Here is a 17776-nt window from a genome sequence, read left to right as displayed (position 1 = left end):
CCTTTTTAACATATTGCATGTAAAATTTAAGCCATTATGGCATGTGTAGTTAAATTGAATAGGTATTTAATTGCTTTGGAGGGAACATAATTGGAATTTATTGTGATGGATTTGTATGGTTTATTTTATAACCGCTAAACGACCAGATTATGCTAGAAGTAGATTTAGCCAACTTGAAAAATAATTTTGAAAGCATATATATATATATATATATATATATATATATATATATATATCTTGTATTTTAAGGGAATATAAATGAGTCATGCATGTTTAATTTTCCATATCTTTCAAAAATGTTTTGTTTTACTATATTTCTCATTTGATATATCATGACTAACATCTCAATGCAATTTACAAATAACTCCTGAGCAACTCTCCTTTGAAAAGCACCTTATGGTGGAGGTATTGTGACGGTAAATCTCCAGGTATGTCATCCTTTTTTTCCTCTTAGCTAGCTTCTATGCATTAATCAAGTTTGACACCATCTCCTATCTTAGAGTGGAGTTATCCTTGTTTTTTTAAGAGGTGGAGACCTATTATTTTCTATTTTTTTCTTATTAAATTTTACTAGTTAAAGAAAAAAATGTTAAATTTGTTAATTTTGATTTGAGGGAACAATAATGCTATGAAAATTGAAGTTCTAATTATTAGATTAATAATTGAATTTCATGGGTAGAATATGTAAGCTCTATAGTCTTTAGTCAAGTCTCTCATATGAACCACTAAACACGCGGATCAATTGAAGTGGGATTGTTCTAGCTTAACAATTGATCTTGAGAGTTTGAGTCTTTAATATGTAAATACGTTAAACACTCAAAGGGAGAGATTTACCACCCATAGTGGTCCTATCATGCACAAATATGATTGCCTCTACCATAGGATACTTGTGATCTGTACATAAGAAAATTCTTTTTTATGACAAAAATGGGTCATTAGGTGAGTTGGTAGAGACAAAAATAAAATGATTTTTTTTTCTGTAACCGCAATAAATAAGACCTTCAATGTTTTTATAGGAATTTTGAAGTGTTCCTAAAAACCTTCACTCTTTGAAAGTAACTATAGAACTAATCTTCAATTAAGTTTAGTCATATTTAAAATTCTCCGCCTCTTTACAAAGATGTGTTATATGAGAATCAAGCTCAAGTGTTCCCTATGTTCAACATGTGTTGTGAACTAAACCATACTCATTAGGTAAATAAAGGAAAAATGAATTGAACCAAATGGGTAAGGGGAATGGTTTGGAAAATGGTAGGGTAATTGAATAATAGTCATCGTATTTGGAGGAGAGGGGGAAGTTATAGTGTGCAAGAGATTAAAATGTAGTGTCAAAGGAGGTAAATTTTTTAGGATTTGTTTTTATTTTTATTTCCTTTTTGCCTTTGTGTACTAATATACAAAAGATCAATTTGTGTATCAGATACACCATTGATATTTAATTCATTTTTTATTTTCTCTTTTTTGAAATGAAAAATTAGACCAAATACATTTTTTTGGAAAACTTTAAGAAATTAAACACCTTATTATTTTATTAAACTTAAGAAATAAGTAACTTAAAAAAAGATTTTCTTTTCTTTTTGTTTTCTATCCATTCCTCACTCTCTCTCCCCCTTCCTTTGCTCTTTCTTCCCCACTTTTTATTGGACAATTTATTTTAAACTAAAATAAATAAAAATTATCAAATAATTTTTAAGGTGATATTTGACTCAATTGTTTTTGTTTTAACTTTTCCTTAAGTGAATCAAACTTTTTATCGAGTTAAACTGCCAAGTAATTTTTATTTTATTTTTTAAGTTCTTTTATGCAGTAACTTTAAAATATATAGTTTAGAAGAAAAAAATTGAACCAAATATACACAAATTTTATCTTGATAATTAGTGTTGCTAACTTTCACTTATTTGTTACACACACGCACACACACATATTCCTATATTCAACATTTATTATATATATATATATAGCAAAAGGAGAAATTCAACTAAAAAAAGAAATTTTAAAAAATAAATATAAATGTATGAATTTTGGTTGAAAATGACAAAAATAACAGGTATTTTAAATTTGTAAAAATATGTCAATACCAAAAAATCATATCTGGTATAAGAGTTTTTGTTTTTATATGTTTCAGAACTTGATTTCACATGTTGATCATAATAAAAGATTTTTTTTCATACTCCATAGCCTTTGAAAACACATAACTAATTGTTACTTTTCTTCCTTAATGATTATAAAAATAACTCAGATTTTGAGGTTGTATTCTTGAATATCCAACACTTGATTGTATCCAAGTTTAACTATTGAATTTATAGTAGGTGGATAATTGAGGAGAATTGTAGAGTCTAAGTGCATATTAATGAGTTAAAAAAAATGATTTCCTTAAGAGTCATCTTTTAGGCTTTGATGATTAAAGTAATACATTGAATATTAATAATTGATTTTGTCTCCCAATACTTTTTTTGATTAAATTTGTTATTAAATTAAACAAACTACTAGAGAACTTTTCTTTCTTTTTTAAGATTTTATCATAATAAGATAAGATAGCATTTATTAAAAATATTATAATAATTTCACTTATAAATCTAAATATTTTATTAATTTTTTTAAAAAGTAAATAATTGATTGCTGATCTGATTTGTAGATTTGTATTATTGAAAGCAAAGATTAATTAACCTACCAAATTTTGCTTTGTCTAAATTTGTAAATTTCTATATATGTAGATGCATTCCTAAAATTAAATTTATGATAAAGACACATCTAAGAAGATTTTTTTCTACTATTTTTTTAAAAGAATTTGAGCCATTAATTTAAAGTGCGAGGGGATCATATTTAAAAGAAGAAAAAAGGAAAAATGTCAAGTATTGAAAGAAAAAAGTAATTTAATAACTTTACCATTATATATATATATATATATATATATATATATATATATATATATATATATATATATATATATATATATTATAACATCAAGTTTATAGCGCTAATAAATAGTGACTTATTTATCACAAAAGTGATTTTATTTTTATTATTGGGGTTAATGGTTAAATGCAAGTAGAAGAAATAGATTAGATTTTGCTAGATATGAGCCTGCCTTAGGTTATAAAAGCATAACATATATTTACATGCCATATGCCTTTTTAAAATGTCTAATAATTAAAATAAAACTTTCACCTTGTATATTCATTTGAAGGTAATTACGAGAGAAAACATCATTTTTATTAATTAAAGATAAAGCTTTGTTAAATTAAAAGATATCTTTCTATCATTGGTGAAGGATGGTCAAGCCAGTTGACTTTTCAAAAAGATATGTTTTTGGTCAAGGGAATTTTTTTTGTTTAATTAAGTATTAAACAATTGCCTTATAATAATAATATTTATTCATATCATTAAATTTAATTAATATAATTATTGTATTTTTCTGATTTGGAGATAAAAGTCAACAAAGTAAAAGAAGAATGGATTTGAAAAATAAATTTTTTAAAAAACAAATACAAAATAAGTTGTTTGATTAGGCGGGAAACTAAAGTCCCATTTATTTTATTTTATTTTAAAATTGATACAGCTGAGCTTGTTATTATTTGAGAAAATTGTTGTGTATTGTTGAAAATTTTAAATATGAACCCCACACTTTAAATGACTCAAATTATTTCTTCAAAAATAGTAAAAAAAACTTCTTAGATGTGCATTTAACATAAATTTAATTTTAGAAATACATCTACATATACATAAAAATTTACAAATTTAGACAAAACAAAATTTGTATGTCAATTAATCTGTGTTTTCAATAATACTAATCAACAAATCAGATGCGCTATTATTTTTTTTTTTAAAAAATAAGTTAATATAAAATATTTATCATTTACAAGTGAAATTATTACCGTATTTTAATAAATGATATCTAATTATGATAAAAGCTGGAAAAAAAGCAAAAAAAGTACCTCTAGTTTAAGAAAGCAATTTTTTTAGTTTAATAATAAATTTAACGCAAAAAAGCACCGGGAGACAAAATAAATTTAATATTAAATATGTTACTTTAATCACCAAAACCTATAAGGTGATTCTTAAAGTGAATTAAATTTTATGTATCACATTAGTATGTTCTTGGACTCTATCATTTTTCTCAATTCTCCACCTATTATAAATTTAGTGGTTAGCTAGACTTGGAGACATTCAAATGTCATTCAAAAATTCAACCTCAAAATTTGAGTTATTTTTCTTGTCCTCAAGGAAGATCCAGAAAAGGTAACTAGTTGTGTGTTTTTAAAGGTTATGGAGCATGTAAATTTCTTCTTTTACTATAATCAACATGTAAAATCAAGTTATGCAAAACAGCCAATAGAAGATATAAAAATTCTTATACATAAATCTGAATTTTATTTTATACTGATTCACCTTTACAGACTTGTATACTTGATTGATATCTATATGATGATTTTTTCATTTTCAACTAAAATTCATATATTTATTTTTTAAATTTTTTTTAGTTGTCCTTCTAATGTTATATATATATATATATATACATATATATATATATATATATATATATAATTAAAAATATTGGGTATAAGAATAAATATATGTGAATATTAAATTTCTATAAGTTTTTACATGCATAATCATAAAGATGTTATCACATGATTTAATTATGTGTACACTAAAACGTGGCTTGTTAAAATATCTATTATTAGAAAACAAATCAATACATGTTAGTAATAATATGAATATATTTGACATAACATTTATTAGTTTAAAAGTTACACTAAAGTTAAAATTTAAAATAAATTTTATATATATTTGATATATAAGTAAAGTTGAGTATAAGAATATGTGCGAGTGTTATTACATGATTTACATGCATAAACTTTATATTAATTTTGTATAATTTTTTACATGCATAATCATAAAGATGTTATTACATGATTTAATTGTATGTGTGTGCGCGCGCATTGAAATCGTAACTTGTTAAAATATCTATTATTAAAAAACACATACATATATGTTAGCAATAATAATTATGAAGATGTTTGGCATAACTTTTATTAGTTTTAAAGTTACGTTAAAGTTAAAATTTAAAATAAATGTTTTATAGATTTGGTATATAAGTAAATGTTGGGTATAAGACAAAATATATGTGAATATTAATTTTGTATAACTTTTAACATGCATAATCATAAAGATATTATATGATTTAATTGTAGTGTGCACCGAAAACGTAACTTGTGAAAATATCTATTATTAAAAACCAAATGAATATATTTTAGCAATAATAATTATGGAGATGTTTGACATATATAGCTTTTATTAGTTTTAAAGTTGCTTAAATTTAAAATAAATTTTTATATATTTAGTTTTTTTTCTTCTGCAAAATCATTTTAAAGTTAATGTATGAAAAAATAATTTGAAAAAGAAAATAGAAATTATTTGACAGTTTAATTGAAGGAAAAATTTGATTCCTATTACCTTAAAAGTTATTTGATAATTTTTCATTTTAATTAAAATAAATTATCCATGATAGAGTGGGGGGAGACAGAGCAGAAAGCTAGGAGAGAGGGAGAGAAAAGTGGTTTTTTTGCTGAGTTAAGTGAGTGAAAAGTGGGTAGAGATGAGAAAGAAAAGAAAAATCTATTTTTTAAAGTTTATTTTTTTATAAAAAAGGTGCTTAATTTCTTAAAATTTTTTCCAAATTTTTATTTGGTATAATTTACATTTAATGAAAAGAGAAAACAATAAAAAAAGTACTAATTATATATCTTATACAGAAATTGATCTTTTGTGTATTAGTATCCCAAGAAAAAAAAAAGTACTAATTATATATCTTATAGGTCATGATTGCGTTTGGGGGTGCAAAAACTAGTTCGATAAGAAAATTGAACCAAATTGGTTTCAAATTGTTTTAACCGATTTAGTTTTATATCTAAATAGTCAAACTAATTTAGAAACTGATTCAAAATCGAACTGGTTTTAAAAAAATGATTCTAAACTGAACTAATTTTTAACCAATTTAAACTAATTCTAAGAGTTGGATCAGTTTCGAACTGATTTTTGAACAATTTTGAAACTGATTTTGTAGAAACAATCCGGCTAACCGAATTGATTTTATAAAATAGTGCACTCATTTTTTCTTGAACTAGTTCGAGAAAAAAACCAATCCGGTTTAGGTTCGATTACAATTCTGTTCAATTCAAACCAATTTTTTGAACATCCCTAATTGTGTTCATTGAACGAACACCAAATCCTTGGATCACAAGTCTATTCATCACCATTTTCTCCATTTTGCACCTCAGCTTCTTCATTTACTTTTTTGGCTTAAATGGCCTATTATGCCCAAAGGATTTTTTTAGAAGAGTGATGAAATCTTTTTACAAGCGAGGGAGAAGGAGTGGTAAAGTTGACCAATTGATTCAATGAGATGGTAAAAGAGGGGATGGAGAAAAATAGGGTAGATAGTAACAAGGAAAAAGGTGCGAGATAGAGCAGAAGAGAGAGAAGATTGAAAGGGTGAGAAAGAATGAGAGGAATAGGGATAGTGTAGTGATGGAAAAAAAAGGTAGGTTAATATTTGAGCATATGGACAATATGACAAGAACGTTGTTGAGAAAAGGTGAGAAATAATTTTTTTTATTTTCCAAATTTATCCTTCCGTCTTACTTGTATAATTAAAAACTATCATATCTAAGAATTTATGATTAATTAGGTGTTAGTGAAAAGGGGTAGGAAATGTAACAATAGTGGGGGGTGGGAAATGTCAACAATGGTGTGAAAGAAAAAGAGAGACAAAATAAAGGGAAAACTGACAGTAACAAAGGCGGAGTGAGAAAAGGTTTTCTCCTTTCCAAGTTTATCCTTTAATACAATTGTTTGATTAAATATATAATATTTTACTATTTTTAATTAATTAGGTATTGATACATCACTTTTCATTTGAGTAAGTTAGCACTTTGTAAATATATCGCCTTATCATATCAGCTTTTGCTTTCTTAAGTTTCTAACCATAAGCCTTTTCTTATGCAATGTGTTAGTTAACTTGTATAGAATTTCTAATTTACTGATGCATGCATATTCAATATTTTCTATTTTAATCTTAAGAATTTTGCGTCAAAATTGATGAGATGAACGTCATGTCATACTTATGTACAATACCTAGCCTCATCTTTTATTATTATGTGTCACCATATATGTATTTTTACAATCATATTTATGATCCATTGATTTGTACAAATTTTGTTTTGAGGTGATAATGAATATATATATAACCAACTATACCTATTTAAATAATTAATGTTTGCACTTGTTAGTTTTTAACTCTTAGAATTTGTTCAGCAGCATGCATGAAAGGGTATACAGTTACAAAAATCAAAATTTTCTTGTACTTTACCCTGCAATTTTCCTGATAATTGAAGCTCCAAAATAATGCTTTCATTTCAAGTTTCCTTTTTTCTTTTCAGAATCACTTTTCACCATCTGTGGAAATTTGTTTTACTGACAATTTTATTTTTTTTATATTTGTTTTCTCAAATTCTATTTTAACATGTCCTAAAAATATTCTACCGTAAAATAATAATTTTATATTTTTTTATCTTTGTGTGTCAATACATTTAACTAGAGGAAAAATATAAGTCAGTACAAACAAGTCTTTAACAAGTTGAACTTATCTACTTATTTACCCAAGTCTAATGTTTACCAGAATAGGATTTTTAGCTTTTCCAGCATGCGAAAGGAAGGAAAATGTGAGAGGTTGGAGTGGAGAGAAAATGATCTTAAAAAAAAGTGAATAACCTACTTCTATATGTTGAAAAAAATGAGTAATTCGCTATTACAGATTGGGAGGAGTGCTTCACCTTGTGATAGTTTATCGTAGTTAGATCCTATAATTTAATATGATTTTTTTACAGAAAAAGGAGTCAACACTCGATTTATTGTTTTCCCACAAAAAAATAGTGGTCGTAAATTCAATGCAGTCCTTTCTTTGAAGTGTTTAAAAGAATGGAACAAAATTATATCAATGAGACTCTAAACTAAAAGGTTTGTAATTCTCTTCAACTTAGGTGATTATTGGTAACACTTTTAAAAGAGGTTTTACTTAGGAAAAAAAAAACAATAAAAAAAGTAATGATAATTGAGAATTGGTAAAAGCATTTACCGTATGAGCCATTTGTTGGTTAATTTGAAAAAATCGAGATGATACTGGATAAATCTGAAATCGTGTATAACACTTTCAGATTGAATCAAATTTCGGGGTTCAACCAAAATTGTTCAATTTGATAAAATCAGAAGATTATAATTCAAGAGTTTTGTTTTGGTCTTGTATGTTTTGTCACCCGTTATGCTTTCTGAACCAGAATGATTATTTATGATCAAAGAACAGGTGGTTTTTGGCAGTTGATGGAAGTTTTTTTCCTTTTAAAAACTGTCGTTGATGGAAGTTTTAGTAACTTCCATGTAACTTCCAACCGTTGATGGAAGTTTTAGTAACTTTCATGTAACTTCCAAAATTTGCCTAAACCGAACATCTCGTTATTACATTAAAACAAGCGTGCACTCTTATTTTAACATAATAAAGAGATCAATTACACTAAAATGTCCAACAAACCTCCCCCATTTTAGTGTAATTACCGATCAAATCACCAAAGTCATAACATACCATAAACTACTGCATAGATGAAATATCGTGACGATTGAATTTCATCTTAGCAAATTACACGTTTCAAATATTCGAATATCAGGGTGTCACTAAGGATTGAACCCTTTCTATTCATAATGAATACATGAAGATAATTTGCACAATAGTTTATAACATTACTCTTGCTCGACACTAATTTACTAGCCTGTGTCCCTATCTTTCATAAGCATATCAAAGCCAAGTCCCAGCTTCTTGAAGCGGCTAAACTTCATGCTTATATAGGTAGTCCTTTTCTTTCTTGCACCTGCAAATGCTATTTTTCATAAGAACCATTGAGAAGTTATACTTCAACCTCCTTAACTTACAGAACCGAACACATACCTTTTGGGATACTTTCGATGATGTGTTCCAATCTCTACATGTTAAGCTTTCCACATTGAATTCAGCACCTAATGTCATATTAGATGGGAATTGGGTATCTTAACATAAGAGATTTCAGATGGACTTTAATCCTAATCCCACAACCGACCTTTTCACGAGATCTCTACTTAACCCTTTGGTTAAATGATCGGCCAAATTATGCTGAGTTCTCACAAACTCCACTGATATCACACCATGCATGATTAACTCCCGAACCATGTTGTGTCTAACACCCAAGTGTCTAGACTTCCCATTATACACTTGACTATGTGCCTTAGCCAAAGTTCATATGGGGTAACCTTATTCCTTTTGTTAGGAATTCAGTTCAACAAGTAACAGGCTGTCAACATAGTCTCACCCCAAAATCCTTCACTTAAACCCGAATAGGATAACATGGAATTCACCATTTCTTTCAAGGTTCTATTCTTCCTTTCGGCTACACCATTCTATTGTGGTGTATAGGGAGCTGTAGTTTGATGTATTATTCCAGTAGATTGAAAATAAACCGGATCATAATACTCACCTCCCCTATCCGTACGAAGAGTTTTGTTTAGCCCATTTTGATGAAGTTCTACCTCTTTCTTATAAATTTTAAATTTATCAAGAGCTTCATCTTTTGTATTTAATAAATATACATAACAATACCTTGATGCATCATCAATAAAAGTAACAAGATAATTTTTATGACCTAATGATGGAGTAGCATGCAAATCACACAGATCACTATGAATAAAGTCTAAGACTTTAGTCTCACTTTTAACATCCTTAAAAGGTTTCCTAGTGATCTTGGTCAACATGCAAGTTTTGCATTTTTCAATGTTCATATCAAAAGGAGGAATCATACTTGTTTTTGACATATCTTTTAATCTTTTGTAATGAACATGTCCTAATCTAGCATGCCAAATTTCTGATTTTGTCATATTAGTTATAGAACTACACGAGGCCATACAAACAAAAGGAACATCAATGTTTAATTTAAACATTCCATTACAACAATAACCAAATCCAACAAACGAACCATGTCTTGACAAGATGTACTTGTCACTTTCAAGTATTTGCTTGAAACCACAATTATTTAAAACCATACCAGACAATAAGTTCTTACGAATACCAGGTACAAATAAGACATTATCCAAATACAAACTTTTTCCGGAAGTAAAAACTAAATTCACACAACCTAATCCTAGGATTGGTTCAGTTGCAACATTGCCCATCTTCACAATAGAGCCATCATCGATTGGTCTAAATTCCTTGAACCAACGACAATCTTTGCACACATGACTTGTTGCTCCCGAATCAAACCACCAAGCAACACTATCATCCTTGTTGCTTTTCAGGATCATTAGACCCACTTGGACCAGCCTTGTTCTTTCCTTTGAACACCCGGCAATCCCTCTTTAAATGACCAGGTTTCCCACACTTCCAACATGACAATTTTGTCTCTTTGTTTGGACCTTTGTTCTTATTTCCTTGAAATTCTCGTTTGTTACCTTTAGCATTGTAATTTTGCTTAACTGTTCCACTTTCCTCTACCATATTAATGAAAGAGGAACCTGCTACGTTTTTATCATTGACTTTGTCAATTTCCTGAGCCCTCAGCGACTCCTCAATCATGAAATGACTACCGAGTTGAACCAGAGTCAACTCTTCCTTCTTATGTTTCAAGGTATGCTTGAAGTCTTTCCAAGAAGAAGACAGTTTATCAATTATAGATGAAACTGCAATGGATTCATCCATTTTCAAATCATGTTGAGTAAACTGACCCAAAATCCGCAGCAGTTCATTATATTGTTCCATAACAGACCTCAAATCAATCATTTTGTAATTAAAGAAATTACTAAGAATTTGTTACTTGAGGCATCTTCTGCCATATACTTGGATTCAAGAGAGTCCCATAATTCCTTAGTAGACTCAACATTTTGATAAATATCAAAGAGAGAGTTAGACATACCGTTCAGAATGTGTCCACGACAAATGTAATCGTCGTTCTCCCATTTTGAACGCTTCCTTGCTTGATCCAGAGTTTCGTCTTCCATAAACACCGGCATTGGTGTACTCAGCGCATACACCACCTTCAATATTGTCAAGAGAAAGTGCATCTTCTTCTGCCATCTTTTGAAATCCTGTCCTTCAAACTTGTCCAACTTCGCAAACTTGCTTGTCATCTTCAAATTATCGTTCGTCATCTCGAAAAAAATTTGATTCAATCTTTTGTTGGTTAATTTGAAAAAATCGAGATGATACTGGATAAATCTGAAATCGTGTATAACACTTTCAGATTGAATCAAATTTCGGGGTTCAACCAAAATTGTTCAATCGGATAAAATCAGAAGATTATAATTCAAGAGTTTTGTTTTGGTCTTGTATGTTTTGTCACCCGTTATGCTTTCTGAACCAGAATGATTATTTATGATCAAAGAACAAGTGATTTTTGACAGTTGATGAAAGTTTTTTTCCTTTTAAAAACTGTCGTTGATGGAAGTTTTAGTAACTTCCATGTAACTTCCAACCGTTGATGAAAGTTCTAGTAACTTCCATGTAACTTCCAAAATTTGCCTAAACCGAACATCTCGTTATTACATTAAAACAAGTGTGTACTCTTATTTTAACATAATAAAGAGATCAATTACACTAAAATGTCCAATACCATTAATCATTAAAAGATTGTTAAAAGACTAGAGAGCATTATTCATTTCAGAATTTGAGAAAAGCAACTTTACAAAATAAAATGATCAAAATCCTGAAATTTGAAACAGTATCTATATCATATAGTCGCATTAGGAAAATATCACATTGTTAATTTGTTTTCAAGTACTATATCAGCCGAATGATTGATTATATTTCCCCTTATTCAGATATAGAAAACAGAGATTAATTACAATGAAAAAGCCAAAAAGGTCTTACAATCCGTGAAAGAGAAATTCTCATAACATGGTACAAACATGATACATCTAAAGAAGGAACTGAATCAAAAACCTAAATGTCTTAAATCACTCCCCTTTACTCAGAAGTTTTATATCACTTTGCTAAAGAAATTAAGATAGGTCCATACCACATATTCTGTTTATTTGGGGACTTGAAGGAGCAATGCTGAATTCCAAGGCAGGTTTCATGATGATTCAGTGCCATTGTTGTGAAAGTCCACATGGAGAATCAGAAGTCCATGACACTTAAATCCCATGGCCTACCAATTCAAAAACACATATATGATGAGTAATGATGAAAAGGAACACGCAGAATTAACAACAAAAAAAATGCATACACTCCAAATTACTGTAGGAATCAAATAAAACTTATATTTTGAAAGCCAAACAGTTGACAATAGCAATAACATTTATATTCAGCATAAGAATAAAAGCACACCTATTCTCCATTGACGTTGTCCTCTGTTGAGATGAAAGTTTTCCTTAAATTCATCTGACATATCATGTGGAAAACCTCGAGCTTTGGTAACTTGCTGAGACCAGAAGGCACCTTCTTCAGTCGGGGAATATCAACTAACTTTAACTTTTCGAGAGAAGGCAATGCTCCATCTTCAATAACGATGGATTTCAAACCAATCAAGTGATTCAGTAGTATTTGATTTAGGTTTTGAAATCCCCTGTTTGGGAACTGTAAAATTTCACCAATGTATGAAAACTTGAGGAGACAGAGGGAGGACAAATTTGGTAGATCTTTAAGTAGTGGCAATGGATCAACAGTCAAACGGGTATGCAACAAGGACAACGTAACAAGATTTTGGAGCTTGGCAACCCAGTTTGGGAACTCCACTAACACCCCTACAATGCGAACCTTCTGAAGTACAGGTGCACATACATCAAATTGCAAATCATTGACCCCAAGTATATATTTTGCATTAATGTATAGCTTCTCCAGGTGTTGCAACTTGTTTATCAAGGAGCACAGAGAACTTGTGAATTCTTCACGAACATTGGTCAAGCCCAACACCCTTAATTGTGTAAGTCTTTCCAACTCTTTCATTACTTCTTCTGCATCATGGTCTGCATCCATGTCACGTAGTGTTTGTAGGGACGTTAGAACTCCAATGCCACCCTCCATTTGAAGCCCACCAAATAACCCAAACAACCTATCATGAGCTAGAAGATGCCTTAACTTTTTAAGCTTGTAGAACTCTCTTGGCATCATACGCACAACAGACTGTCTTAGATCCAATGTTTCTAGGTTGTGCAACAAGCCTATTGATTTTGGAAGATTTTCTATCTTTGAATTCTTCAAGCTTAAGTACGTCAAAAGGGATAAATCCTGAAAATTTTCTGTGAGCGGAACATAATTATACAGTGAATCGCCTTCAAAATGAAGTACCCTTAATAACCTGTACTTTGTAGGCATTCTCTTCACCGAGGATTCTGATAATTCTTCATCACTAAAAACATGAAGTGATCGAATGTTTGAGTTTACAACACTTCCCATCAAATTGTTGGAACCGGATGCTATTGTTAGGTGACGAATCATTCCTCTTCTTGGCAAGTTCTCACGCTCACTGGCAGAATGGCAAAACCTTAAATCTTCATTTTTCTCACGGATAATTTCATGTAGTAGGTCATGAACACGACAGCCTTTAATTTTTCCAACCTTGGTAAATGAAGATACTTGAACCAAACTTCTTTTGATTAACTCATTTAAATATTTTTCTGCCACTTCCTCTAAAGTTTTTGTTGCTTCAGATTTGACGAATCCCTCAGCTATCCATTGAGGAATCAGTCTCCCACGTTCAACTTCGTAATCTTCTGGATATATTCCGAAATACAAGAAGCATGGTTTGAGATTGTAAGGCAAATCATGATAACTGAAATTCAAAATCTTTTTGACAGGAGATAAACTGGGATTTTTCCCTAGTTCAGAACTTAGATTCTGATAAAACCTCTGCCATTTAAGAATTTCTCTTTTTTCGTCGAATAAAAGACCACCAATGACAACAATTGCTAGTGGTAAACCTTGACACTTTTTAACAATTTCTGTGGATATGTCCTTAAGATTGCTTGGACAATGTCCATCAAAGTCAGATCCAAATGCCTTTGTATAAAACAATTCCAATGATTTTTCAAGAGTTAAAGGTTGCAGCTCATGCACTTTAATAACAGCAGATCTCTTACAGGAATTAACAACATCCTGATTTCTGGTTGTGATTAATATCCTACTTCCATTTTCATCATCAATTAAAGCAAACTCCATTTCTTGCCAAAAAGGAGTATTCCACACGTCATCAAACACAACAACATACCTCTTGTGGTGCAAGTGCTTTCTCACTTGATCTATCAATGATTTTTTATCCATTGAAGAATGATCCACTCTTTTTTCTTCTTCTACAAACTTGAGCAACATATCCCTCAACAGTCCTTCTATGGTGTAGGATTGAGACACTGTGATCCATGCATGGAGAGTGAAATGATTTCGGACTTTGTCAAAAACTTTCTTGGCAAGAGTAGTTTTTCCGAGTCCTCCCATTCCTACCACAGAGATTACAGTGCGCTTTTTTCGCCCCTCTTTCAACCACTTTTCCAATGTATCTCTAGGGCCGTCAAAGCCCACAACCTCAGCCTCCTTAAGATACAGAGGAGCCATTCGAAGGTTATCGAACGGGATGTTTTGGTTTCCTCCAGAAGATTGGATTTGGGAGTTATCTTTACTTCCATTCCTCTCCTTGATTCCACGAAATTCGGATTTCACGTCCTCGTTCATGTATGCAAATTGAAGACGAGAGGCCGTAGTTTTGACAAAATCAATAGCCGTACAAGGTAAAGCTGCACATCCAGGATCATCACCAAGTTGCTTTTCCTCATGGATCATGTATTCATCAACGATATCTTCCATGCAAAAAGATGTTTCCACCAGCTGCTTCACCTTTGCTTTGAGACCATCATGTGAGTTGCCTTCTTCAGCTGCTGCCATCTTATCTACATCATGAATGATGGCTTGAATCCCATCAAGTTTGTCTTTCATCTCTGCAACATCTTTTGGAACCTCCATGACTGAGTTCACAGCTTTCTTCAAGGGTGGAAGCAAATAATCAACAGCCAAGGATGCTGCAATTTCCTGCAACTTCTCCATCTTAGGCTAGATCTAGTTTCTGCTATTGGTATGTGTTGAGAGTGAGATGAGAGGAATCTAAACTGTGTCCTTCAACATGAACAAGAGTTTGACTTTCGCTTAGTCATTCTTTAATTGTACACTCTTAACCAATGCGATTGTGATCGATTGCCATTTACCAATAGAAAATAATACTCATTTTGCTTCCTTTTTATTTGGTTTTAAGAATACAATCAATTTTCTTCATTCTTATAAAACAGTTATAAAATTTTTTATTTTGTTACTTTTCATTTATACACCATAATAAATGCATATATATAAATTAATTAAGGATTTGGGGGAAAATAATAGTATAATTGACAAAAGTATGACTAATGTTATTTTGAACACGTCGACGTCATATAAATAAAAATATTTATTTCCCACACAAACTTACAATTAAAAATGATATTTTGTACCCAGGCTAATGTTAATAAAGTTGTTACGGAAGTATGAGCCTAATTGTCAGTATTAGTTGTACCAACCAAATTAGAATATATTTTTTACCCAGGCTAATGTTAAAAAAAAAAATAGAGCAACTTTAAATTTTATAATGTTTATCATTTTATGTGAGCAAGTTGTGATTTTCCCTCCCTTTGTTTTTGTCGTACTATAGCAACTTGTGAATTTTTTATCTAGCTAATCTGTATGTGATTAAAGAAGGCTAATTGTATTTGTCAGCGTTAGTTGTACAAATTAAAATTAATTAGAAAACGGTGTTCGTCGGAGAGTATATGTCTTGCATGTATCAATCCATTTTGATTTTTCATTTGACTCCATATTTTTAAGCTCTAACTTTCGTAAACCAATTTCTTTTAGTAGAAATCACAAATATAAATATATATTTTATGGGAGACAATCATCCATCAGTTGATTTATGCACTCAAATCTAAACAATTTTTCTTCTAATACTTCTCAGGTTCACTTTTATGATATTTATGATTTTTATTTAGGTATTAAAAATATAATTAATATTTAGAATTTCATAAAATTTATCATCTTCCTAAAATAAATCAGGAAGCTAAAAGTAATGTTCTAAAATGAAGAAAGATTTGTATAATTTTATGTAAAAGTGTGTTTGGATAAAAGAATTTAAAAGTCTGATAAATTTTAAATTTTAAGAATTTTAAACACTTCAATTGAAAATTTTTTATTTTTAAAATTTTGTGTTTGGATAAAAAAGACTGTGAAGGTGATAAAGAAAATGAATGCAAAGAGAAGAGAATACATGATTGATGTGCTTCCAGAGAGAAGAATACTAACGTGGACGAAAAGTCAGAGGAGAATTGAAACATAACGGCGTATACCACTAACTCAACCACAACATTCAGATAACGGAGCAAGGCATGACCCAGACCTTCCATGTTGGTGAGCATCTCTGCCGCGTGATTAACATCGACGACTACTTCCTAGACTGGCGGGTGCAGTTCTACGTGTCCTCTTACGCTTACACCCGATCAATGCTCCACAAACTCAGATGGTGTTTTTTTTTTTTGAAGAAGATCATCGATGTGAGAGAAGAGTCGCGAGTTCAAAAATGAAATTTCAGAAACTTTTATATGAAAAAGAGTATGAAAGTTATATAGGAGATACACGAACATTTTGAAATATTCTTCCACCAAGAAGAGACATAAACTATTAAAAAACCACATGCACTTAAAAATAAAGAAAACATATTTATATGCATCAAATCAACAAAAATAAGAAGATTGAAATTACTAAAAGTGTAAACAAATATATTTAAAAGAGTAAATGAATATATTGAAAGTAAAAAAAACATATTTATATGCACCAAATCAACAAAAAACTATTATGTTGGTTTTGTTAAACAATTGGATATGTTAAATATAATTTGTAAAAATTAAAAGAATATTAAATTATAAGAATTAAAAATATATTTAATTTCTTTTTACAAAAGAGGCAACTGATATAACATCAACATGAAATGTAATAATTTCATTTGACTCTTAAGTTTTACTCATCTATCTATTTATAATATATAATAGAGCTGTGACATAGCAATTGCCTATTTTCAAAAGGCAATTCTTTCATTGCATCCTTTTTTGCTTACGTGCCACACTCTTCTCTTGTCTTCTCAGGTTAGCATTTCAAATTCTGAGAGACCTTACTCAGGCTGTTATTAAATTGTGATTAACCTTGTATTTCGATAAGAAATTTCAAAATTTTAGAAAAATTTAAATGCCTAAAATTTCAAAATAATTCTACATTTTTTTAAACATAATCCAACGTAATATCTCCAGACCCTATCATGTATTATTTTTTTTTACCCATGTAACGTGCGGATCAATATCTAGTTTGATTAATGGCCACACAAAAACTACATAGCCATAACATGATTTCAACGTCTTGTATTTTTTTTACTAATGTGTTTCTTCCTTCTTGCGTTTGGTGTTTTAAAACAGATATACAATGAACGAATTGCAAATATACTCAATCAAATCCAGCAGAAGTGAACCTAGGGTCAAGAAAGAACTTGTTTAATTGAAGGTAAGAGATATAAGATTGACCCAGTATTTGGAGAATGTTAAAGGAAGAAGAGAGGGGAGAAGTTGTAGGTTCAAATTTCTCCAATTGACATTTATAAGAAAACTTAACTAACAAATTAATATTTAGTGATAAAACAAAATGTGG

At 30.0% G+C, this 17776-nt stretch overlaps 1 protein-coding gene across 1 annotated transcript; it reads right to left on the bottom strand.

The window, feature by feature from the left end:
* Nucleotides 1-11856: 11856 nt before the first annotated feature.
* On the bottom strand, nucleotides 11857-15259 carry LOC114395302 (disease resistance protein RPM1-like). The gene is made up of 2 exons (XM_028357040.1): nucleotides 12401-15259; nucleotides 11857-12221 (listed from the first exon to the last, which is right to left on the bottom strand). Exon 1 carries the CDS (start codon nucleotides 15104-15106, stop codon nucleotides 12401-12403), a length of 2706 nt encoding a protein of 901 aa, XP_028212841.1. The 5' UTR covers nucleotides 15107-15259; the 3' UTR covers nucleotides 11857-12221.
* Between the last annotated feature and the right edge of the window lie 2517 nt (nucleotides 15260-17776).

The sequence above is a fragment of the Glycine soja genome, chromosome 18 (assembly GCF_004193775.1).
Source record: "Glycine soja cultivar W05 chromosome 18, ASM419377v2, whole genome shotgun sequence".
Classification (NCBI taxonomy): Eukaryota; Viridiplantae; Streptophyta; class Magnoliopsida; order Fabales; family Fabaceae; genus Glycine; species Glycine soja.
This window is presented reverse-complemented; position numbering and strand designations above follow the sequence as displayed.